Source organism: Drosophila simulans, chromosome 3L, assembly GCF_016746395.2.
Source record: "Drosophila simulans strain w501 chromosome 3L, Prin_Dsim_3.1, whole genome shotgun sequence".
NCBI classification, from domain to species: Eukaryota; Metazoa; Arthropoda; class Insecta; order Diptera; family Drosophilidae; genus Drosophila; species Drosophila simulans.
Window position 1 is genome coordinate 2,770,326 of NC_052522.2, and position 27,073 is coordinate 2,797,398.

At 39.3% G+C, this 27,073-nt stretch overlaps 1 protein-coding gene and 1 long non-coding RNA gene across 7 annotated transcripts in view; both read right to left on the reverse strand.

Annotated features, from left to right (window-relative positions):
- The window catches only part of LOC6736532 (DNA N6-methyl adenine demethylase), a 92,820-nt gene that overhangs the window by 9,119 nt on the left and 56,628 nt on the right, over window positions 1–27,073 (reverse strand). For 4 of the 6 annotated variants that reach the window (XM_044922826.1, XM_039293179.2, XM_039293177.2 and 1 more), the window contains one exon: window positions 1,129–1,515. In XM_044922826.1, coding sequence (XP_044778761.1) covers window positions 1,129–1,515 — 387 coding nt within the window. The remainder of the gene's footprint in view (window positions 1–1,128; window positions 1,516–27,073) is intronic. The other 2 variants (XM_044922825.1, XM_039293176.2) reach the window with 1 other exon arrangement.
- On the reverse strand, window positions 3,086–25,806 carry LOC120284715. Its single transcript, XR_005543906.1, has 2 exons — window positions 24,801–25,806; window positions 3,086–12,659 (listed from the first exon to the last, which is right to left on the reverse strand). It is a non-coding gene; the product is annotated as an uncharacterized LOC120284715 (long non-coding RNA).

The following is a 27,073-nucleotide window of genomic DNA, read 5'->3' on the forward strand; positions in this document are numbered from 1 at the left end:
TTCCAGGTCTAGACTAAGCCCAACGCAACTCAATGCCATTACCTCCACGACTCCTTTGCAACACCATTCATAAATAAGCATTTTGGCCATAAAAACAGTTGAAAACTGACATGAATTATGTAGCCAAAGCTAGCCTGGATTGGCCAGTCATAAATCATATTTTGTGTGCCCTAATTAGGCGCAGTCTAATTGGTGGCAAGCTCCAGGCCCCAAAACAGAAATTTCCTTTTTGCCTGAGTTACAACTTCCGCGGCGTACACAAAACACCACTGTTAATTAACACGCCTCAAATTATGCTACATTTTTGCTCCCTGAATAAACAGGAAGCGCCATGAAAGGAAATAAAACGAGAAATAAGCCAGAAAAACAAAGCCAGACTGCCGGCCAGACCCAAAAACTCAACCCGTTTTCATTTGCATTTTTACGAGCGCGCAGAAAAGTTATGAAAGTGAAAGTGGGGAGCAGTGGCAGGCGGCCACAATAAAATTCAAATAAAATGTAAAAATTAAAGCACACACAATTCGGATTGCACATAAAAAAAAAGTAATTGGTATGCTTTGAAGATACTCTGCACTTTACATAAGTCAAGTTCCCACAAAAGTTACTACTTATTGTGCGCATCCTATTTTAGAAATATTTACACTTCTATTTAAGTAGCTGTGATGAAGTCTATACTTTTTTTTGCCCCAGTGTATTCAAGTTGAGTTGCCAGGCAGCTGGCTTCCTGCGTCTGAAATTTATCTGCACCTGGCTCACGTGTGTGTGGTTTTGTTTTCAAAAGCATTTAGCAATCATTGATAAAAATCGACAAAATCTTTATGAATGAATGGGGAACTATATCTACTATATATACGTATATATATACACGATGTCTGGCTGTGGCGTGTATGAGTTTGCACAGCTGCAATTGATTGGGCCCGGGCCACGTGACGTATACGCAATGTGGCCATGCGGATTTATGGGCTTGTTGTGTTTTCTATTTTGTATTTTGCATTTCGTATTTGGCTGCCTTGAAATGGAAAACGAAATGGAAATCAAAGCTGCCAGACCAACGGTGAAGGGAGGGGGGTTTTCGAAACACGAAAAGGTCAATGGCATTGCATAGGAAATCGAAACCGATTGACTCACCATGGGCTGTTGCGGTTGATCCTTCATGGTTTGGATTTGTGCGGTTATCTGATGTTGCTGCTGTGGCAAATGTTGCTGCTGTGCGTGCTGCTGCTGCTGCAAGTGCTGCTGCTGCTGCTGGAAGTGCTGCTGTTGCTGCTGCGGCTGCTGGTACTGCTGTTGCTGCTGCGACAGTAGTTGCTGCTGCGACAAAAGTTGCTGGTGCTGCTGGTACTGCTGCTGCTGCTGTTGCTGCTGCTGCAGGTTGCCTGTTGCTGATGTGGTATTTGGCGATTGCTGCGGCAACAGTGTTGCTGCAGGCACTGGACTTAGACGAGGCGATGTTGCTGATGCAGCGGCTGCATTCAGTTTGTTTGCTTTGGTGGAGTTTTTGCGGGCGCGTGACTGCTGAAAAAAACGAAGGAGAAACGAAAGTTAGTTCTAAACTTTTGATAAGCTGGCTTAGCATTATAAACAACTGGCTTAGTCAGCTCTTAATCATACGTAGTAACTTAAGTTCATTTTGGCAGAGGTGAAGTCTGACACTTTGTTGCCTACATTTTCCCACTCGATATTGCATAGCTCAAGATATTTTTTAATTAAGGAAATTTGTTAGTTGGCACAAATATTTTAATTGCCTCCCCATCCGATCGCATAAATTATGCCCGCCTCGCTCACATAATTTCAACTTGTTTTCAGTCCGCAAACGCCGGGCAGCATGTAAAATTTATGTTGCCCACGATTTATGCGCAATTTATTTGTGCAGCCGATTCCGAAAACAGAGGAAAATGTTGCAAAAATTCGTAGCAACAGCTGCGGTTGCCATTTGTTGTTGTCGTTGTGCCCGCTCGCCATTAAAGGCTTTCAAAATTTATGTTCATAAAAGCGTCGCTGTCGTTGCTTCTCGTCGTTTATTAGTTTTATTTTTCTACATTTTCCTCTCCTGGCGAAGGGATGCAAAAATAGTTTTCCGCTGCTCTGGGCAGGTCAATCGATAATGTCAGGTCAGATACTTTTGCATTAAGCCGGCGAGTTTATTTTGTGGCCTAACTCGGAACCCACTATTCGGGGGTGGCATTCACTTAAAGGACTTTCGACAGTGGGGGAAACCCACTTAAATATTGGTATATGGTTGTTCGGCAAACACAGAATATATGAAATGATCGATTCAGCAAGCGTTTTCGCCCTTTTAATGAAGCATTGCTCTGCAAACATTTAAAATGCTGGCTGTGCAAATATGCATTTACACAATCAGACAAACTTTTCGGAATCCTGATGAAAGGGAAGGGGGCTCGTATAAATAAACATTGTGGCTGTCGTAAATTTCTTGCAATAAATCAACAAAAACAAAACTCCTTGGCTCCGTCCAGGGCAAACGAATATCTCTCGAAATATTCCAGCTAATTGCGAAAGGCACAAATCAAAAATGGCCCAAAAAGGCAGCTTCCAATTAAAGTGGCTGATGTGGCTGGGAGTTTTGTGCAGACAACAAACACAATTTGCATACATGGCCAACAGAGAATCGCAGTCAAAGCAAATCGTTTGTGCAAATTGGCTGCAATAAAGTGATTTATATTTTACACATGTGTGAAATAATATTTGCCACCTTGGCAGGGCACCTTCCTCCAGTGGTGTCCATATGGATTTATCTGGTATGCATAGTATGTGTCGCATAATGCCATGCAAATAAATCCAACAATGCGAGCTGGCAAATTCGAATTCCTCTCCTTATCTCTGGGCCCAGGTGGCAGCCGAGCAGCCAAATAACTTGAACAAACACCGGGCTGGAAAAAGGAAAATGCCGAGGGGGTGGCGTGCTGATGGGTTTTTCCTCCTTTGGCTTTCTAAAAATATTTGCATTGCCAACATCGATGGGGCTGGCAAACGCAGGTGCAAAATTAAAATAAATTTGCACGCAATTTCCAATTGAAAATTGCCAATTAGTTTTGCTTACATTTCAATTTTTGCATTTTACGAGCAAACAGTCCCAAAATAAACACACACACTACAGATGTGTGCATAGAATTAGGACCAGTTCAATTTTATGCAGTAATACATTTAAAATATTTAACTTAAAAGATGCATTACTGAATTTTTATTTTCATGGTTAAATCTTTGCCAATTTAACAACTTTTTTCTTAACCCCCTCTGTTCATGGGGCCTCCTTAAATATTAGCATTGAAATATTAATTAAACTTCTGCAAACATTGGCGAAAACATTTGCTTAGACATCGGCAAACAAATAAACAAACACGGCGCAAATGAAAAATCGTAAAAAAGGTAAATAGATCTTTCAGAGCCGGGGGAATCTTGGGTAAATGTTTTTCTAGTTTTTCTGCGCTGCGTTTAATGCATTTCCTACACTATTTGCCCAGTTCATAAAAGCTAATTAAATTTTTATGATCGTCCGTTTGCATTGCGGCAACTATTTGTTTCTTGGTAAAATAAATAAAACGCCAAAGAAAGATGGCACCGCGCAGATACACGCCGTGCGCGTGTGTGAGTGAGTATCTGTGTGTGTGAGATAGTGCGAGATTAGTGAGTTGCAGTTGACACAGCCACAACAACAACAAGCACTGCGGGCATTGGCCCTCGGCGTTCCGAGTTATGCCTCCACTTTTTCTCTGAGTGTCGGAAAGAAAATTGCGCGCTGAGTAAACAGCAATTAGTGCGGCTATGTGTGCGTTTATCTCTCCGTGCGTGAGTGTGTGTCTGTTTTTTAATGTGTGTTTTTATGCTTGTGTGCGTTACATCGCCTTGATAAGCAGCAAACGAAACGCAGCGCAATAAGGTTAAGTAAAGGTAAAATCACTGGCAAGTCAGTCGCTAAATACCCTACATGCGACTTTTAAGTTCACTCATTAAATCAAAAAAATTAAAAATGTAATATTAATTTAGTATTGGAATTAGGCTTCTCCTTTTGATGTTTAATTCGATAATACTTAATACTATAATAACCCGAATTATTTGATTTTATAATACCAATTTGGTCTTGCATTAAACATACACATCCATGCTAATTTAGTTATAAACCCATGCTGATATTGTTGCTAAGCCACTAGCCAAGTTACTAGCACACCCGTCCCACTTTCACGCTGATAAGGGCCATATAACACCTCTCCGCTCTTCGTTTTTTATAGTGTGCCAGCGCGGCTGTCATAAATTACACACATAACAGAGTATACAATATAAATTATTTACATGTCCCCAAAGTCAAAGTCTGCTGATAAGGCGCAGGGAGGAGGAGGCGGCGGAATGGGAAAGCAAATCAACAAGCAGCGAAGGAAAAAGGTAAAGGACAGCGAAAATAAAGAAAATGCACCGGGTAAATTGTAAATAAATCAACTATTAGTTATCGCTAGTGCTGGTGTGCGTTCCTATTTATTACAAATTTTATCAGCAGTCTATTTATCTAGTGTTGTGTCGAGAAGTATCGGGAAATGGAAAAAATGTAACAACAAAAGTTGTTTAGCTACAAGAAAAAATAAATGGATATTTAGAATGTAAAGAAATTGTGTTTTCTTTGATGGGGCCACAGAAGAATGAAGGTAATGAAAAAGATTTAGCTACAGAAAACCCAATTTGAACTGTTTAGAAGAGAATTTCCCAACATTTTTCTGTTACTTTCTAAAAGCTCGAAAACTGATTAAATGTTTACAGTTTGGAGTTCAGGACCCCGGACACACATATCCCATTTTGGAATAATGGCTAGCAATTAAAGCAAATCTTTATCAGGCCCATTCTGCTTATGCTGCAGAATACTTCATTTCGGACTCGCAAGCACCATTTGCTCTAACGGCAAATGCAATTTCTATGATTGCATCCAGGCATCTCGTGCTCGCCTGCATTTTCCATTTTCCATTTTCCTGGCCCTGGTTTTTCGGTTCTCCCCGCTCCTAATGCTCCATTCTTATGCTCGTTTCGTCTCTCTGGCGCTTGAAACACCTTTGGGCTGCTCAAATATTTAACTTGTATTTCGTATTCATGCTAATTTTGCATTTTCCACAATTTTCCCGCCCACTCCCACCCGCTCCTTGGCCCCCTTTTGTGTGCACAGAATGTTTCTTCTCCTGTCCGCCGTTCTCTTTTCCATTCCATTATCCTGCAGCTTTTGGCATGGCTATGCAGGTACAGGCAGAGAAAAACCCCATTTGTTTGCATTGAAAGAAAGATTGCTTTCAAATGCTCACTAGTTGTTAGAAATTGCCATTTTCCTCAGGTGCACTGAAATCACTAGGGGCCCAATCGCATTTATGAAGGTGTGCAAAAGTATGCAGCGAAAGTTATTTCTCTCAGTGCTCCACAGTTGCAGGCTCTTGAGATTCTTGCGAACTGTCTGGCTATCTCCTCTCACACTCACACACACCGTCGCACAAGTAATTGCGATTGCATATGTGTGTGTGCCGTACTGTAATTGTACGTGTCGAGTGTGCGCCGTTGAGCAGGCTACACTTTTTCCCTCTTTTCTCTCCTGCCTTGTTAGCATGTGTCTGTGTGTCGAGGGCTTGTTCTCGGCGATTGAGTGTGTGTGTGTGTGGGTGTGTTTTATTCAATTTAGCTTTCAATTAGGCTGCAATTGTTCGTCCATAGCACGGACAGTTGCATTCTTAAGCAGCTCGCTTCTGCGGCAGCTTAACTAAAATCGAAATAATCCACTGACATGACATTTGCCCCAAGAAATGGCCGACTAATTCAATTTACGCCTGCTGAATTATTAAAGTTCCTGTTGGTCAACCCGAAGGGCTTTTCATCAAGCCATCATTGATTGCATGCCCTTCCACTCACATCATCATTTCGATTGCATATTTGCGATAAATTAAATTGAAAAACGGCGGTGGAAGTATACATTTACTGCAGCTTTCAGTGGTCGGGCTGTTTATAATCAGTGATTGAAAGGTACTGTTTACTTTCGACTATGCAAGGTACAAGGTAAATGTGTACCACCAAACTCGAATAGGTAAGCTACATGTTGCACGTAATAAATATTCATTTTAGGTACGGGCTTGTTAAATAAAATCGATAGAAATTCAGGGTACCTAATAAAACTAGGTACATTTACATAAGCATTTTCCATCACTGTTAATAAAACATTACTGGCTGGTAATCAATAGATCAAATATTTGCAAATCGCACCCGAAAAAAGGCGAGCAGACTTTACATTTTGAAAAGTCATTTGGAAATGGATGGAAATGCTTGTTATATAATGCATTTCGCTTTACTCCGCCCCCGCTTTTTTGTTTTGTCAGAAAACTTGTTTGGATGCTCTGTTCCCGTCTCTTTCTCCGCGCCGCCATCCATCTCTGTCTGCTCTTTTTTTCTGCAGCGTCAGCTTCGTGCTGCCTTGTTTTTGTTTTAATTATTGCCAGGCATGCCATTAATTTTGGCATGTCGAGTCATTAACAAATTCCTTGGCAATTCTTTTTTGCGCTCTCCTCTCTTTTCTTTCATTTCCCTTATATTATATTATTCTACTTTAATTTTGTTCCCCTTTTTTTGGCACGCCATGGAACTTCTATTGTTCTCCTTTTGGCCTTAATTTCTGTTTGCTGTCTTTAATCGGTTTTTAAGCTGGCGTTGCTAATTGTTGCATACTTAAGAAATATTTGCTGTCATCTCGCAAATAAATAATTACTTATGCATGTTCACCTCAAAGAATGCAGCTTTTTGTTTGTTTTTATTTCACATTCGGTCGAGAGTCCTCGAAAGACTTTGGCATCGTCGTGACAAAAGTTAATTACAAAGTTTGCAGCGCGGAAACTGCCAAATGAACACGAACAAAGCGCAGCCCCCAAAACGGGGATAGCATGCAACAGCAACACTGCAACAGAAATTGCAACTGCAACAGCAACACATTGGAAGCGATACTTATCCATTGGTGCACGTAAAAAAATGTCTTGTCATATTTACATTCCTATATCCACACATAAGTAAGGTGTAAGTACTAAAAATGCTAAAGAGCTTGCGCGTTTAATACAACTGGCGCCCAACGTGGGATATAAGTATTACCATATTATGCGGATACTTCTTTTTGGCGCTGCTTGTTGCTTATCGTTTTTTTTTCGAAGTGCATAACCAGAGAATATTCAACACCAACAACGTCACAGGCAGTTAGGCATTGTTGATACACCACACACACATTGGCGGCAATTGGCACACATGGACACACACTATCGCAATGGGGCCAAAAACAAGTGACTGGATCGCATTGTACAATAGAAAGTTAGCACAGCTCGTTGAAACTCGACTTCGAGGCAGGAATGGGAAATGGAAAATGGGTTTTGGGAATGGGAATGGGAATGGGAACTGTCGACCCCACTCTACTTGTTGGATTCGCCGAGAAGATTGTGTACATCCGACAGCCGAAAGCAGAAAGCCGAGTGCCGAAAGCGATCGTAGATGTCGGCAGTTGACACTAGTGTGAGAAATTTGTCATGATGCAGTGGAAAATGCACTTAAAATAGCGACAAAGCGGGTTGGTCAAATAATGGAAAATTGTGAGAAAATAAGCCTATGTTTTATTCCATTCAAAGAACTAGATGCTCTCGACACTAATCAACTTACAGCGTATTTGAAAAGGCAATATGATTTACATATTGCAAGGAGCAGATCTTGTTCAATTATTTAAATGCATCTTTGGTTTATTTTGCCTGCCAAATTCATGCAAATGCTGCGCTTAATCAAAGGCCTGATCCCAAATGGGAGTGGTGTGCTTGGCTGGAAAACTCATTAAGTGTGCTTGAGTCGAGTGGAATATTACAATTTATATGCCGAAATACTGTTGGCTTAATTACTTGGCTTACTAAATACAAAGTAGCCCAACTGCGAAGAGGCGTTGCTTTCGTTTGGCAGCTGCTGCAAAGTATAAACAATTATGCTAAAATGCAATATTTACGGCCTCGTCGACTGTTATGCTAATCACGTTGTTTATGCTGCGATAGTGTGTGTGGTGCGTATGTGTGTATGGCGTGTATGTGTGGCTGCATTGCCGATTGCATTTGCATACAAATTGCAATGTAGACGAAGAAGCAGCAACAAAAGCTGCAAAAACAGCAGCCACAATGCAGAACAAGTCTCGCATAATTACAAGCAGAAGGAGAAGATTTTTCGCAGGCCACAACATAAAGCGAAATTATTTCCCGTCTGCCGTTGAACTGCATATTTGCATTATTATTGGTATTTTCAAACCATATTTTTATGAATTTAATTGGCCACTGAAAAGCCATCGTTATGCTCGTGAAGTGTGGATAAAAAATAATAACTGCTCGTTACAGCCGGACAAAATTGAAGTTTCTCTATATCCGTACTAAATTGTGGCTAAAATGTTGGTTATATTCTTCAAGTGTATTCGCCTGCATTTCCAGATAAACCATTTTAATCGGCTATTGTGTGCGATAAGTATCGCAACAGAAATTGATTCGATTCCTGCGATTGGAAAAAGTAAATTGAAGGCAGCAGTTGCTGTGCTTCCTCCTCGCTTATTTATCCTTTTTAGCTGCACGCGATGATTTAATGCCGTGTGCCACTTCATTTTCAGGCTGTCCTGGCCATATTTAAATTATTATTATGCCGGGCCATAACAGGCACAACAACAACTACAACCACTACTACAAAGACAGCAACAGCAATAACGACGGCAGAAACATAATTAAAAACTTGTCTTCAATTGCCATAAATTCACGTCAAAGAATCTCGTTGCTAGAGTTGCCAAATACATTTTTTTTGTGCGCTGCTCTACTCTGCTTTCGTTATTATTATTATTTTTACAACAATCTCTTTGCCTGGCCGGCCTGAAAATTGAAGTCATTATTATAATACTAGTTTGTGTTGGTTTTTCTGTGTGTTTTTTTTTACGTAAACTAGTTTTGTGGCTTGGCCGCGATTTGGCCAAGTGGAAATGTAAGTATTTGCAATTGTTTTCCCCGCGCAGATTTCCCACTCGGCTTATTAGATCAACTTGGCTAATTGCCGGCATATAAATCTATCTGTATATTTTGTGATATCTGTGAGTCACATGAATGGGGAAGCTTTTAACTTATTGGTTTCTGTTCGGCCAACGGAAATGCCAAACTGGCCGCATTTGGAGGCAGCTAAAATTATACTCTATACCTCGACTGAGGAGCTGAGCAATTTGACACCATGAATCACTTTTATCTGATTTGCCTGGGTATTTTGCGTATATGTATCTATTTTTTAGCGCCTTCGGCGAATGGCGTTTATATTTTGATGAGCTGCGAGCGTTTAGTCATTTAATGAGTTAATTGTTTTGCACATCGATTGAAAGTCAAATTGAGTGCTTTTCTAATGAATCGAGTAATTTGCATATTTTAGTCAATTAGCAACATAATATATTTTATTTATGCTAGATAATTGCGTGTACAAGTCATAAAGTTGTTCTCTATACACATTTTCACATTCTTGTAAATGGCATCGTAAAAAATGTTTATGTTTTAGCCAAAAAGAATAGTAAAATGTATTTTTAAGTTTAATGGCTTAGTTAACACGTTATTTCCGAGTTTATCGCGTGTGTGCGAGAAGACTGTGTTCGAAAACCTCTCAATTCCTGTTGAATATTTATTGCACTGCATTTAAAGACTTGTTCCAGTTTTATTCATACTTTCCCAGCATTTCCTCATTCCTTTTTATAGCACTCTGCCAACAAATTTGCCCGTAATAAACTGTTCAAACAAATTTCACCCAATTTGTCTTCATTTACTTAGCATTTTTGCACTTCCCCCGCCTCGATTATTGATTCACATTCGCTTTTACCCCACTCAACATTCATTTTGCACACCTGTGTGCCGCCCTCGATTTTCAACGTCATCGGTTACCAAGCTGGGCGCAAAATAAACAACCAAATCAGAAATACCTTTTTGCCTCGCTTTTTGTTTTTTATTATTTTGCGTGGCAACGCGGCACTCTAAGCAAAAAACCACAAAAAACGACTACAATTAATTTGTATGGGCAAAAAAATGACAGAACCCTGAAAAAAAGCCAAGCAAATATATATAAATAAATAAAAAAAGCGGGGAACTGCTAGGAAAAAGAACAAAACGGCACGCGAGTCGGCGTATCAATGACCAGGGGGCTTTCGAGCCCCCAAAACCCCCCTCAAAAAGCAGTGGCCTTAGGCCAAAAAACACAACAAAATCTCAAATGGGTGCAAAAAGCGCTTTGAAAGTGTTGATGAATGAGTTTTTGGCTGATGTTGTTGGTGTTGTTGCTGCTGCAGTTGTTGCTGCTGTTCAAATGTTGTCGTTGTCAAGTGCATAACAAAAATGAGAATAATAAAAAAGGGGTGAAAAACAACGACGACTGGCAACTACAACCAAATGACTCAATTTACAATTGTAAAAAAAAAGAAAAAAAATTGCAAAAAAGTTGTAAAAAATCCGCGTTGCCTCGTTGTTCTTGTTGTTGCTGCTGTTGTAAAATGCGCAAAATGTCAACGACAACAACGACGTCACAACACAGTTTTTTTCATTTTTTTTGCCATTTTGTTGTTTTTTTTTTTGCATTTTTTTTTTGCCTTTTTTATGCGAATGTTAAATTCTGCTGTACGCGAGTGTGTAGTTTAAAGTTTTGCTTGTATTTGGCGCGCTGTGTGTGCTTTGCGTTTATTGAACTCGCGACGCGGCATGAGGTTAATTGACCTCGTGCTTAATGCAAAAATAAATATAATTTTGTACAGCAACGGCAGCAGCAACAACAACGCCGACAACGAAACGAAGTCAAATGAAAAAGTGAAAAAGGGTCGCAGTTGCCGTGTAGTTTGTGTAGTAAGAAGTTTAAAAAAAGAAGGTAAAGAGCAAAGCAAACAAGTCAAAATGAAAACACGTTTAAAGTGTTTAACATACAAACTGATATGCGCCGGTATGTGAGCAGTGATATGTGCCAGGTGAGCCCAAGAACAAGGGGTATGCAGAGGGTTAATGGGGCAGTTGGTCAGCTTAAGTGTTGTAAAGTGATCTCTCATGACTCTTATGAGTATTAAATATCGAAGCAAAAACCATACAACATAATTTATATACATTTTTAAGGGGTAACAATGGGTCTAATCCCCTTCCCGAAACTACTAGCATGTAAAATCTTTGAGCCAAACTTCGTCCTCCATTCCAATTGGACTTACACAGATATAATAATTCCGACGGACTTTTTAATATGCATATCACACTGCCACCCACGCACAAATAAGCTGAATGAATATTTGAAAAATTTCATTAACTTCAAGTCTATGCAAATGACAGCAGATATCCACTTGCCACACCCAAAATAATTGAACAATTTATTCTCAAAAAAAAAAGGAGGAGAAAAAGCCAAATTGCTCTGCAATATTTGCTCGTTTTCGTATCTTTTGCTCGTGTATATAGTAGTTTGTTTTTGTCCAAAATAAAACTATTGCCTACTTTTGGTTCATTGAACTGTCGCTAAATTAGAAACTTTCCCTAAATAGTGATGAATAATTTATAATTGAAATTTATGACCTAATAAAGTGAGGTATATTTTGCAGGGAATTCGCGGTGATATCATCTCTTTGATTCAATTCGTTTCGAATCGATTCAATTTAGTTTTGCTTTATGAGAGATTGGGTTTTTATCGAGATGAGGAGATATAATAAATCCAAATGATATTTTTCAAAATTAAATGCCACGTGACATGGATAATTTATTCGCCGAGGTTAATGCCTTAAATTCGTCTTAAAAATGCAAAATGCCTTTTAATTATGCATAATTATTTCGGTTAGCCGAGAGTCTAATTAAACACAATTAAAATGGTTCTTCGCTGCCACAAAATGCAAATGAGGAAGAAGTCATAGAAGACGAAGTAGGAGGTTCACTGACCGCCGAATAAGTGAACTTTTGGCCAAGACTTATTTATGTACGAGACTCTTGAGATTGAAGCTAAGAGGCGGATCAACTTCAGATCCGAACGATTGAAGTGGGGCTCCAAATCCTAGACTTATCTAGTAACTTTTTGGGATTACACCCGGAATGCCGGTTCTGGCCGGTTCCAACCCCTAAGCCTGCTCATTCCGTGGCTTATCCCACGTCATTAAGTTACTTAATCACTGTATTTAATTTCCTTACGGCCCCACTCATTATCTCGTCGTATTACTACAGACTAAAGTGGATCTGGAGACTGGAGATTGGGGATGGGGATGGGGAATGGGGAACCCGATGTGAGTTGGAGCGTACTAAGAGATACTCGCACTCGCATGAATTACTCATACCTCCGATTCGGATTCGGCCAGCTGGTTTTGGCCTTTTCTCTCATGCTCCACCTCACCTCACCTCTCTCTGCACTTTGCTTTACTTTATTTATTTTGCGGAAATGTTTTCCTTTCCTCAACGTTTACACCAGAAACTCGTTTCGCTAATTGGCCCCAAAAACAAAGAGCGGCGCAAAAAATGCGAATAAATTGGCGACAGACATTAAGTGACTTGTCTTGTTAGCCCGATTCCGATTCCAATCCCAATTCCGATTCAGATTCGAACTCGGACTCAGATTCTCGGCTCCTTACCAACCGTCGATTTGGGTTAATGTCCAGAACTTACCTGCAAGGGAAAGCGAGAAAAGTGTTAATTAGTAAAAGTCGTTTGCTGGCCAAGTGAAATCAAGAAAAAGTGCTTATGATATATGTGGATGCCTAAGTGCAATTCAATACAATATGGGTCGAACTTAAATTATATAATATGGCATATGTACATATGGTATATTGGTTTTTTTACTCTAGGATTCAGCTGTGTGCCACTAGGGATTTTACTTTGATATGGTTTCCTTTCACTTTCTTTTTGTTGTATTTGAACTTTCATTACTTTAACTATATATTTTTTCGATAATTGTTTCTTCCCCTGTGAGGATTTCGCTTTGGGGTTGTGTATTCTCCGTAATTATATCAATCGATTGCAATTTATAGGAAAATACTCCGCAGATCCGAAGGCCACAATCGGATGGGACAAAGGAGAACCTCGGGCTAGTGGTTATCCTTGAAATAGTACAATGCCTGCTGCCCGCGGAGGCTGCGAAGTCGGAGGTTGCGGCTGCGCGCTGCCAAGGTAAACACTGTTATAGGATTGGATTGGTGTGAGAGAGAGGGGTCGATGCGAAGGGAAAGAGACGGCATGGGAGGGAGTGAAGAAGAGAGAGAGAGAAAGAGGGAGGCAGCATAAACAGGCTCCAGAAAGAGAGGGCGAGTGCACATTAAAAAATGGGAAGAAGACAAACTGCTTTCAGATTGAGAATCAGATTCTTTTCTTCTCCTCCTTTTGCGCTTTGTTCGCTGGCCAGAAGAGCACAAAAAAAAAAAAAAAATAAAAATAAGAAAAGACTGGAAAACAAAGAGAAAGAAACTGAGCAGCAACAACAAAACTCGATTAACTCGACATTAATTTTAATTCGACATTTGCCTGTTCCTTAGTTTACTTTTTTATTGTCCCCTTTGAAACCCTATTTTGTGGAATTTCTTTTGATTTTCTGTTGGCTTCTTTCCTTTGTTTCCCCGCAATTAAACGTTTGGGTTTTTGTTTTAATTTTAAGTTTTTCCTTCGTCTGGCCCTCTTCATCTGCCCTCGAGTGTCTGCCAAAATGCAAAGTGTTTTTTATTAAACGAGTTCTATTTCCGTTTTCGGCTGACTTTAACGAGGGATCATAAATCATCGACGTTCTGTATTCTGTATTTCCACCTTTCAAGCGAATAGATGGATATCTTTCCAGTCTGTAGCAGATGCAATCAATGGAGTCGTAAAACATATTTAAAACCAATTCATATTTATATTAACGACTTCCCTTTTAAGAAGAAGGAAATATTGTAATAGAATCGAATGATTCTCCTTTGCCGAAGCCCGCAGATTGTGCAAGCTATTAATAATTCCGGAGTTTTGTCAGCTTCACAAACGGAACTTGGATATAAATAATTTTACGTTTTTTATGACAGTTTATTCTTTAACTTTCCCACAAATAGCATGTTATGTCACTTATTAATTACGCCATTGCAGAGAAAAACAATAAAACGAGCAAATGAATAGTGGAACCCTAATCCCAAGAATCCTTGGCTAAAAGTGCAGTTAAACGATGCGGGAATAATTGATTCGCTCATCGGCGCGGGGAATGTGGCCATAAAAGTGGCCAAGTGTTTGGGCCACGGTCGCGGACACCTCCTTCTTTCTGGCCATGTGCATTCCCAGGTTCCGAAGAGGTTAAGACGGTGTTTTACGATCGAACCGAGGGAGGACGGGGCACTTGAGGCTGTGTCGGGGTCACGTAGACCCCATTTATATCAAATTATCTTACCATAATAATGAATTGTTGGCAATTATAGGCATTATCGTTATTTATGGCCCTCGAAGTCGTATTCCAATCTCTTTGCATTTTCCACGTCCCGAGGGAGCGCTTTAGCCCTGCCAGGCACACAGACATACATAAAAGTAAATCTAATTAAACCAGAATGCCTCACGATCCGAGGTCTTCGAATAGAACCTGTGTAAATGTTCTATATTTACGAGGGGAACTGGTACGATTCCCTCTGTGACTCATTGTAATTGGCAACTTCCGCTGCGCCGCTCGGAATTAATGAAATGTCTTCTCAAATCGACATTGAACAGCTAATTGAGTAAAACATGAATTGCCCTAGATTTTCCCCGAAACCGAGCAAAACAAAAACAAACCGAATGATGATAAGGAAAGGGGGTCCCATAAAACATTCTGTTGAAGGCAATTTCGGCACTGATAAGCGTTCTCTATTTAGTAATATGATGTACAACGGTATGATATGGTACCAAAAGTTCCGAGCAAAAATCTAGAAATATGGCGGAAGATTCCGGCAGACTGTAAGGGAAATTTTCGCTGAGATATCTCAGGTGTTTTTATGGGCTTTTTAGGGGGTTACCCCGTGATCACTATCACATTTTTATGGCAACCATTGAAACTAGTTACCCGATGCAGTGTTGACATACGAAATTATATTTACTCAAAACGATGGAAATATTTCCTAATTGTTTTTAAAATATTTGCCTTAATAATAACACCCCAACCGCACAATAATGAATGCTCTTTGGCTAATGGCATTTCCTGCCTCGATTTAGTTGCCAATCAAGCGATGACTTGTGCTTTTCCCTTGCACTTTTATTCAATTTAATCTAGGAGGAGGGTCTGTACTTTTCCATTTTCGCCCAGCACACACCCTTCTTTAAGGCTTAATTAGAGCTGCGCTTTTATATCCCATTTCCTGTGTGTTGACTTACTTGGCAACAAAGAAAAACCAATCAGTCAACGAGAAAAGATACAAAACGAGAGGAAAATGTTAATCAAAACAGTCTATTTCGATGGCAAAGAGAAATGGAGGACGGGGGAAAATAAACACAAATAAATGTAAATAGTATAGTGACCAGCATCAAAGTATTTATTATGTCACACACAAAATTGTTATGTCCGGCAGTGAGATTCAAATGAAAACGACACAAATCAAGTATGCAAAATAGGCAAAAAGTGGCTAATAATTATAACTTTTGGGGGGTTTTTGGGCACCTCTTAGTTAGTTATTCTATGGCTGGTTATAATCATATTTTGTTATGACTGGCATTTATTTCTAAAATAGTTAGGAAGGAATTCTTCCTTAAGAGGTATTTTTGCAGCCTCGACTTCATTTGGAAACCATTTTCGTTGGCACTTGAATTTAATTAAAATGAATGCAAATGCAGAAACCATAAAGTTGCAAGTTTATTTGCATTGTTATTGCAATTTTGTGATTGTCACTTGAATTGTTTAGTGTTGTTACTGCATTTTTGTTGGCCATTTTTATTGCAACACTTTTTGTTGGATTTGTATGGCGTGCATTTGTTATTTTTTCAACTCGGCTGCAGACTTGCGGCCCCTTGGCATTAAATGAAAATTTATTTCGCAAGTTGTGTATGTGAAAATTGTTGCTCATGTGGAAAACTATTTCTGCAGACCGAATACAAGAAAGTAGGAAATGGCCGAAGAAATGTGTCAATTAAACTTGAAGTGCAACAGCAGTTGGCAATTGACTGCAAAGTATCTACTAGATGTATCTTCGTATCTCAACATCTCAGCCCGTCTCTCTTGCTCAAGCAATTTGCATTTCTTTTGGCCATATTTGTGGAAAATAAAATTAAACTGCAGTTTAAACAAAGCAAAAATTAAAAGCAAATATTGCCCGCCCAAGAAAATGGGAAGAGAGCGAGACACATTTACATATGCAAACATGACATAAAATGTTGCCTGCCCACTGCCACGCCCCCTTCTATACCTCCTCTGCTTTGGAGACGCCTTCTTCTGAGTTTTCACCCCATGCCGACTGAGTCTTCGGCTCTCTGCAGGAATTTTAATAAACGAATGTCAATATTTGCCCAACATAAAGCAGAAAATACAACGATGGCCCCACAATTGTAGTCGTCGGGTGAAAGCGGAGGAAAATCGGGGGAAAATGGGGCTTGCGTGCACGAAAAGTCAGAATTTCTCTTCGTCTGATGTTTGCCCAAATGTTGTATATTTTTCTATTTCATCCAACTGGGCTGGCAGCTCCTCGATTTGGCCAATTCAATTAATCTGCAATTGAAATGCAATTGCTGTCACAGGTGTTTGCAATCGATAAGCCAGGCTAAAAACTTATGCACCCAAATGGGAGCCAGAGGAATTTTGATGGCCTGCAGTGCACTTTTGGCTCGAAAGGATATTGCAGGTTTTAAATTTCCATTTCTTGAGCAGGTGTTAAATTGAGGCAATAATTGTTATAAGCTTGTAGAGTTCTAAAGAGATGAAGCTCCTTGTGCTTAAAACAATATTCATTTAAATCGAATGTAATTTTAAACACAAAATACTATAGGTTGTCCAACAAATTTGTTTAGACCTGATGCCTGCAAATATGTTGAATATTATGTTGAAACTCAAGCTTGATTTAACTTGAAATATCGGGGAGTTAATTCAGCGCGTCAGAAGCAATTGCCTGTAACCTATTTGCAAATGAGGGAGATATGTGAATCCAATTTCAGGTAAATTGCTTGGCAATCCGGCAGAAACTATTCCTGATAATCTACCTTGAGCAAACAAATGTAAGGCAGTTGTGTTTACGGATCTACATATCTATTGGAAAGGAGGAGAAGAGGAGCAAACACGGTGCCGTATAGATTACTGGACAATCAGCTAACACCTGAGCTAAGACACTGATAAGGCCGAAGCCCATCTCCCACCACGTTCACGTTCCTGCCGCACTTATCGATATGTGTATCTATGGGAAAACGCTGCACGTTCGCTAGTTTTGTATCTTTTTCCCACTCCACCCAACTCGGCACTCGATAATCGTTAGCAGTTATCATGGGTTTTGGCACTACAAGACAGCTAAAAAGTGGAAAAAATAGAAAAACCAGAGAATTGCTTTTGCAACACTCTACGGGCCAAGGCAAGGGCTCTTGAATCTGCATCTCCGCCTCCTTGCCATGCAAAACACTTAACTATTATTTTTTCTCCATTTTTTTCCGATTTTTTCGAGCCATCTTCTTGCTTTATCAATTTGACATATTGACGTTGAGCGCTGAAAGTGCATTAAAGTAGCTGGCAGATGCATAGATACAAATGTATCTGGAAAGCCAGTTTCCTCTGGATTTTCCTTGGCTTTTTCGGTGTTGACACCTGACCCGATTCATGGTCACAAGCGATGACAAATTGTACTCCATGCCAAAAGACAGAAAGCGAGAGAGGGAGAGGGAGAGCGATAGATGGCTGTGCGATAGAGATAGCCTGCAAGTGCTTGTTAGCGCTTTTGGCATTGTTTGTGCACTATTCTGGCCCAAACCATTTCGTTTCTTTCCCTCCTCCTGCATACACATAGTTTACTTGGCCTTTTTGCTTTGCACGCTTTTTCGGTTTTTAGCAAAGTCATGGAGCCGCATTTCTCACATCAAAAGTGAGGATACCGAGGGGGAGGGGCGGCGTACTCAGACTATAGTCTACTCGTATATGGAGGGCTCCAGACAGGATATGAAAAAGTGTCGGTGTATAATGGCAAAAGTCTAAGATATACTGGCAACAACAAAACAAATACGAGAGTGCAAATAAAGATGCAAAAATGCACTTAAACTCAAGTGAACTCTGGCCACAAAAAGAAAGAGTTCATAGGGAAAAAGGGTTTCCAGCGAAGAAGTGGTTGATTTCATTGAAATTTTCGTACGATAATATGTCCAATTTCGAGTAGCTTTCCTTGAACTCATGATTAGTTGGAATATTTCGATCGCTTGCCATAAATTTCATCGATTTCGGACTTTCGACGTGTTGTTTTGGTGACTCAAGGCAATTGTGGGTAATTTTACTTCTTCATAATGACATCGGCTGAAGTTTATCGGCTTTGGTATCTGGTTAAAGATAGGAACTATTCGTTATCTGATTTATGGGTTCTTCGCCTTAGTTATAAGCAGTTCTATGATGAAATTAAATATCGTTGAAAATATCACTTCTCTTATCTGCTTAATTCCGCTTAAAGATTACGAAATTCTGATTACTTTTAAAGGTAGTCAAGGTTGCCAATAATTTTGCAAAAACCTTGGACGTTTGTATGTATCGTATCTTTATTAATACTATTAGTGACTTGAAAACTAATTATGTCACTTTTTCCTTGACAGCATTTTTAATGAAAATATCCAGTTAGCTTTGTGGCCTTTAGTGGAGCACTAAAGCTGTCTCTATAAGGTCTACTGGGCCAAATTGTTGGTCATAATAACCAAAAGCCAGCGTAATAAATTTTAAATAATTACCTATTAAGGCTTTACTTGGTCGCTGGCTGTTACTTATACATGAATCATCCGTTTGTGTTCGTATATTACTCGGTTTGTCTGTGTGAACGTATGAACGTGGCCATAATGGTCCAAAGCGAAGAGGAAGAAACACGAAAATGGCTCTCGAAATTGCTGTAATTTATGATGATGTCCTAGATTACATGAAAATTGTTTTCTTTCGATTACAGTTCGCCACAAATAGTGGTACATATTTATAGTTATACATTTAACTTTGCTTTTACCCGTACTGCGCACATTTGTCACAGTAATTTAAAGGCATGTGAAAGAGTTAAATTAAATGTAAATATAATAAACGTGCAGCATAAATCCAAGCCTGTCAGTCTGCCCCGAAAACCCTCTTCTCACCAACGAGCTGGCAAACTGGTTGCGACAACTTTCTATAGATACTTAGATACATCTGACGGCTTCCTTGAGCGTGTTTGCTTTTCGTAAAAAACTAAAAACGGAAAAAATTAAATGCAAAACTAAACCTAAATATTTGATCTGAACTATGCCAACCTGGTTTCGTTTCTGAGACCAAATAAAAAGTTTCTATTATGTCTTGGGAAGTTAAGCAGTTGATTTACTGCCTCTGGTAAGTACTTCTTATGTGCGAGTGTGAGTGTGAGTGGGTTTATCTACCAGAACCTTGCTGTACATATATACATACGAATATATACGTATAGTACATGTTTTTTTCGAGGGGAAGCAGTGGGGGTTCAACTATCGCATTATTTATGAGTTTGTTTGTTGCTCTTGCTCGTCTCTCGTATCAGCTCATTACAATGATTTATATTGGGCATTAGATAAATGCTATTGTGAAAGTTGTAAATGCTGTGTATATATTTCAGGCGCTGGCATATAGATATTTTTATCAAATTTCCCCTTTCTAAAATTAGCGTAGGAAAACTGCCAAGAAATACATTTTACAGGCCAATTTATAATGCTGAATGCAACAATTTCTTTTGCTGCTACTGACAGAAATTTCAATTTTCATTTAGAGCAAGAGCAGTTTTGCCCACAACATTGTTGGAATAGCTTTCGAATGCTAATTGAATTCGCCATGGTCGAGCATAATGGCCTAATGGGTATTATTAGCCTCTAAATGCTCGTTGTCAGCTGTCCGCGCATTTCCTTTGAAATTTGTCGAACTCAAAATAGTTCGATTCAATTATAATTAACTTTAAAGTTACCCTTTTATAATATATGCACTTGCCGTAATGCAATATTTCGAAATTAGCTATTTACTAAATTTCATCAATTTTCTCCCAGTCATGCAACAACATTTTGGTTGTTAGCTAACTGCAACATGCAGCTGCCTCAACTGACTTTCTCACATGGATATTTTGTTTTTGTTTTTCTTGTAGTGCCTCTAATGATTTGCACGAAGTAAAACTTTAATTTATGTATAAATTTAATTTAATGCCGGAAAACTCATGAAAAATTTGTTTCTTTTTCTTCTTTTCTTTTCTGGCTATTTTGTAATGAAAATTTGGCAACAAAATAATGAAGGCGAAAGGCGGAGGCGCAAAAACTTTTGCACAAATGTCAGGCATTTATTTCAATGGACGAAGTTTTCCATGCATTTTTATTGATTGTTGGCCAAATTCAGCTATTTAGTTTGTATAATTTTCTTTGGTTTAATTTTGTATTTGTTTGATCAATTTGGTGCACATTGTTACTTCCAATGTGCATTTATTACATTTTAATGTTTCAGGAACTATCTTTTAATGGGAATTTTTAAGCCTATCTAATTAATCATCATTAATTTTTTCGAGCATACAATGAAGTAATTTGGAAACGAGAACACCTAACCAATCAATTTAGATAACACATCCCAACTAGCACTCAGCTGGATTTATGGACTTTAGCCCAAGGTGAAACCAGATAGATGCAGGGGAGATTTCCCCTAGAAGGCAGCTGCAATACCTGAGATTAATGAGGGTAGGGGTACAAAGAAGACAGAAGACCGTAAAAAAGGGTTGATAAGGAATTTTCGATTAGAACCTGAAACAACTCTGCCCAAGGGTTAGATAACTTTTTTTAAAATTCCTTAAACAGAAGAAAAAAAACGGAATTTAATGAGTTTTTTGCGGGGAGAAAAGGGGGATTCTTATGAAGACATGTGAACTTGATTGCCAAATTTGTTTTTGCTCTCATAATTGTTTGTTGCTATGTACTTTTCGTGTATGGGAAGAGCAAAAGTTGAGAAATTGCGCGTGTATGCAAAACTTTTACATGGATTTATAAGCTGGGAAAACTTTTTCCCAGGCGACTCAAAGTTTTGTGCAGCATTCGAAAAAAATTTATGACAGTTTGGGAAAAGTTTTTGTTCATTTTTTTGTTGTTCGTACCCGGCCAGCAGAGAAGAACAGAAATTACTTAAAAAATGACAGAAGAAGGCGGAGCCGTGCACAAATTGTGGGCGTGGCTGCAAGTACAAATGCGTAGTGAAAAACTGAGAAAGAGAAAGAAAGCAACCTTTATGAATTGAATTGCATAAATCATGTGGGGAAAAGTTTTGTTCTTCGGGAGGATGGAAAGCGAGGAGGAGAGATCTCAAGGTAGCGCCTATTGCCAGGCAGATAAATTCACAGAGACATGCGGAAATGCAGGGGTTTCGGCACAGCCAGCACAGGGTGGAGCAGGGGGGTTACCGGGCGTATACTTGATATGGTAATTTATTATGTTTTTATTGCCTTTTGTTGTGTGCGATGAGCCAAAGCGGAGCGGCCTGCAGCCCTTGCCTGGTCATTAATCTTGGTTATGCCGCTCGCTCGCACACATGCATCGCATATATCCCCGGCGCACACACGCACACACGCACACTCGCACACCCTTCGCCACACGGACACACTATGAGTTATCCTTTTGCTTTTGTTCGCAACTTGAGTCGCGGCCAAAATGCCGCCACGCATAAATACGAGTCTATTTAATTGCGCCATCGGAGGGGTATATTCCCGGGCTCGATCGGGGTTGTAAGAATATTATTTGCTATTCAAATAAGTATTTAAAATTAGTAAAATATTAGAAAATATATAAAGCATTTAAATACTTTACAGACTGCAATGTTGTTGATATTATAGAACGACTAGCACTTTTCATTTTAATTTTTGGCAATACATCAGTTTGTGCATGTAAACAAGTGACATAATATAAATTGTGTATTGTGAGGTAGAACGACATTGTTATTTTTGGCAGTAAAATATGGGAAATATTCCAATGATGGATTAGAAGACAGCTTAAGGCAAGGCTAAAGAAATTTGTCAGCTCATTTTTGGCAGCAAATTTTACTGGCTTGAAAATAGTTTTCATATTACGGATATTTAGTGTGTCTAAGTATCTGCGTGGTTAACTTTTAGGAAGCAAATGCGAGCAATATTTCAAGGAAGCGGAATTAGAATAACAAGTAGGGTATTGTTAGTTCGACTTCGCACTACCGGCACATTACTTTCTTCCTGTTTTATGGTTGTGTGCGATACGGGCACGTGTGTGCCTGTGTGAGTGTAGCGCAAAAAATTAAATTGCGCAGATAAATTTGCGCAACGCTAATAAATTAATATTTATGGTTGCCTGCCCTGCATAATTGTAATTCTGGCTTCCCGCCTCCCCTGTGCGTGTAATTCCCCTAACTCGAGTATTTATTTCAGTATTTTGTACTTCGCATTTCGTATTTCTTTCTAATTTATTTTGTGTTACTTTTGCACATTTGGCTGCTGGCCATCGCAAAATTAGTGCATCGGTTGTTTTAGTAAATGTATCTTGAAGATGCACATCATATAAAATCTATATATACACACACGATCTCGTTATTGTGCGCCGTATTTTATACAGCTTGTTTTCCTTATTTATTTTTTGGCGAGTGAGTGTATGGTCTTTTTTACTGTTTTTTATGTCGTGCCATTTCAGCGAAGCTCGGCAACAAAGCATAATAAAACTAATTGTCTGCGCTTCGCTCTCACACACAGATGCACCCATACATAGTCGCACATTCGCAGATAGTTTCGCGAAAAGAGAGGCAGCAAAAAATGAGGAGAAACGGACCACATGTTTGCCATTCTGAGTGTTCCTTCGCCTGGATAAACAACAAAAATTCTCCCATCTCTGGCAAAATATTCCTTTTCTTTTCCATTTATTTAACCCTTTCTTCTGCCTCCTTTTGGTATTTTCTTTGACTCAACCCAAAATGTATGCGAACCGCCATTTTGTATTACTCTTTTGGGGGCCTAAATAATTCTGATATTGAGGCAGTTGCAATTGCAGTTAAAGTTCGGAAAATGCCATCTTTCTGAAGATTCATTAAATATTAATAACCAAAAATTCATAAGAGATCAGAATAATTTCAAGAAATGTCTACGTAATCAACCGAAATAAAAATATATTATCTTTTTTGTAATGTGTGGCAAATAAACTTATATTGAAGCTACACCTAGTTCCAAGCACATAAATAAAATATTTAAATATGGAGCTATAAACTTTTATTTTCCCTATAATAATGATTGATGACGACCCAAGATCCTAAAAACCATATTCATCTTTCCATTATCAGTTAATTGTAAAAGATTTTCTTGTTAGTGAATTAAGGTTTCGAGAAAGCCTAGCAAAACTCAGCTACCACCTATCTACTCAATAATTCGTTGAGTAATTAAAAATAATCACATAAATTCCCTTATGATGTCTATATTTTGCAAGTTTTCACAACCATGCATTCCCAATTGCCCAACTCGAAGAAAATCCAATTTTTCGCTCCGCTGCGGCGAAGTGTTGCAGGCACACAACTTTTCGCGCGGTGCACGCCTCATCGACGTCATGCAATGTGCAGATACAAAGTAACACAAAGTGTATCTGGCGGATCGCTGGTCTATTTTTTGGCTTTTTGGCCACTCGCCTCTTCTCCACGTTTTCCAACCGTTTCCAAGCGGGAAACTTAATTAATTCATTAAAAATGTAGGAATTGCATGCTTTGCTCGCTTTAAGCAAATGAATTATTAATAGAAAAAGAGCTACAGGGCAGCATATCTATATCTATTTATTCATAAAAAGGTTCTCCCGGATGTCGGACAGCCCCTTTCGCGATTTTTGCAAGTGTAATCAATGCTGGAGAGCTTTTTTCTTGATTTCGTTTATTTGCTTCTTTCATCTATCTTGTCTTCAATTCAATTTCGATTCGTTACGCTTTGATTTTAATGCAAAAATGCTGTTGTTGTTTCTCGATTCCTCGGTTTGTTTGTTCCTCCAACTCTCCACTCGAGTACTTTTATTGATGATATCGTCGCTGAGTGATTGAAGTTCCATCGACCGAGTCTGCGATGACAGACAGAATGTGATTTCTCAGCTGGCTTAGTCAGCCCCTTGGAGAATCCGAATCCGGAGTCATAACCTTCGACATCCCGAAGTTTGGGGATTCGATCGGATAAAGTACCATTGTCACGACCTGCCGTGACTTTTGGTATTTCCCGTTTCTCAGAAGGGTAATGAAATCTCATTTATTTTCTGATTTATGATAAACTTGCTTTTAATTCAATGGCTTCTTGTAAAAACTATATTTCGTTTAAGGAAATAATATTCAAAGTACCTTTTAAATATTAAATGACCTATGCGTTTTCCCAGACAAAGTTTTTAATTAAAATGTAAAACAAGTTCCCTCTTTCAAAACGATTCGAATGACTAGAATTTCTTTGCTGTTTTCAAGGGTTGGTTTGCCCCCTTCCATTGCGTACTCAATGGGCCGCCCTTTGGGGTGGGAAATTCGATCAATAATAATCTACATAAGTTCACTTAAGTCGCAGAGGTGAGCGCGGATAAAAGACCAAAGAAAATCCTGCCATGATTGATGTATGTTGTTTTTTCGATGGGAGTGTCCGGCTTAAATGGGTTTTTAATATCGTTCGATAGTCGCCGGAGATCACTTACTTTTTATCACGATTTAAAGCTGCTGGGGATATGGGTTTCAGTCGCAATATGGCAAGTCTAGGTCGGATTTCGCGATTTCGTATATTTCTTTTGGATGCACCTTATGAGTTTTGCGTTTTAACGCTGCTTATTATTCAATTTGATTCTGGCTCTTATCGGGTTTGGTTCTTGAGTTATTAATATACTTTATGGCTGTGATGGTTGTTGATGTGTTGTTATTTTAGAAATAGATTGCACGGAATTATCAGATTATACTTCTTTATTATTATCCTACTACGTATTCATTGAATATTTATTACATATAATTAAATTTACTTTGCTGCACAACACAATTAAACAATTAAATTGTTTATGCTGGATACTATTTACACAATTACTGGTTAGTTGTTGAACAATATTTGCTGGGCTTTGTTGTTTTTATTTATTTACTTAATGACGCTTTCGCTGTTGATGTTTTTTTTTCGCTGTGCACTTGGAATGACATTTTGAATTTGATTTCGAAGCGCGCGTAAATTAATTTTATTTACTTGCTGGCTTAATATACGTATTCTTTCGTTAGTGTGCTCCGTTGTTGATAAGGAAATCACATTTTCAATTGGCAACTGGCCCAAATTTCATTAGTTGCTTGTGTTTGTTATCTTTTTGCTCGTGCTGCTGCTACTGCTGCTGCAGCGGAAATAAACAATCAATTTTAGTTAAAGAATTTACGCAGGCACACCAGTAAATCCAATCAGCTTGCCACTACTCGCACACACGATTCGTATTTGTGGAATTTACTTTTAATTTTTCGGATAATTCCCCGCTTATTTATCTTTTGAATTACTTTTGTATCTTTGAGATGCACAAGCGCGGGCGAAGTGGGGGGCGTTGCTGATTCTTCGGTGTTAGTGGTGAGTGGGTGGTGGGCGCGTAACCGTTGAATAGCTGCTCAAAAACCGGGCTGATCGGCCGACGTTTCACGTTACGTCCTCGAGGAATCGCGTTTACAGAATGAATCTGAATCTGAACGTGGAGTGTAAGCAGCGTAAAAGATACAGATACAACGGCGACGACTTCGGCAGCGCCGTTTGTCTTTGGGTGTGTGAGTGCGGCCACGGGTGTGAGCGTGTGGTGGTGGAGCCGAGAGCGCATGCGAGAGAGCCGAGCGCAGCCGAAGAAACGTGTTTGCCGCCATTGGGGAGGCCGAGAGCGGCGCTCTCTCGCCGGCATTCGACGACTGCGCTGCCGTCGTCGGCGTCTTGCAACTTGGTGTGCGTGTATCTGTGTGCGGTTGCTACGGCAAAAAGGTAGTAAAAAATAACTGCGGTAAACCGAAAAAGGCACAAAAAAAAATTAAAGGAAAGGCGGGGAACGACCGAATAGAAAACAAAAACTGAAAACGAAAACGGGGGAACATTGCCACCCACTTACCCCCCTGCTACACCCATCGCCCCCTTAATGCCCCCTAAATTCTTACTTCTTAAGTTCTTTTCAATTTCTTCAGCCATTTCTGACAGCGAAATGTGCAAAGTCTTGGGAATTGGCTCTCCGATAACCGATCTCCACCTTTGTTGCATATTTTTAGGCTACTTACAGCGCACCAGGACTATATATTTTAGGCCAAATAGCTGGCATCTTGATAAGCAGTTACTTACCTGAAACGAGAAAGAAGCAAAGATCGATTAGATAAGCAGAATAAGCTGGGGGAAACCGGGGGAGCAGTGGAAAATATATGGGCTGAATTTAAATGCAGATAGGATCGCAAATTCCGTCGATGGTAATTGCATTGGGTATACAAATTGCGAAGAAACAAAGTTCATTGTGCTGTAAGTAGCTTAGATATCGTTTCGTTTATATATATATTATTTTTAGTACTTAGGACTAAACAAAACAGATATATAATTATTTAATGACCTTAAAATTACTTGAGGTATTTCCATGAATCAACTAACTAAAACAACAAATGCGACGAAACAAATTGATAGTTGGGAATACCAGGAAATCTTTTAATTATTTCTATTAGAACAAATGCCGAGTATTGTTTGCTCTAATTGGCACTTTAGTTCCCGGGAATCAATATCGAGTGAGTTTGAATTAGCGCCCCAACTTCGAGGGGCAACTTTATATTGTGCCATTTCTATTGATTTTGGGTGGGATGTTCGCATATCGTTATGGCAGCTGCGACGATGATCAAACTCAATTTAAATTGGTTTCCTTGAATTGCCATTCCCCCAACAGTTTGCAACTTCAACTTCCTCTGTTTTTGCCCATTTCTATCTGGCTTTTTGTTTTGC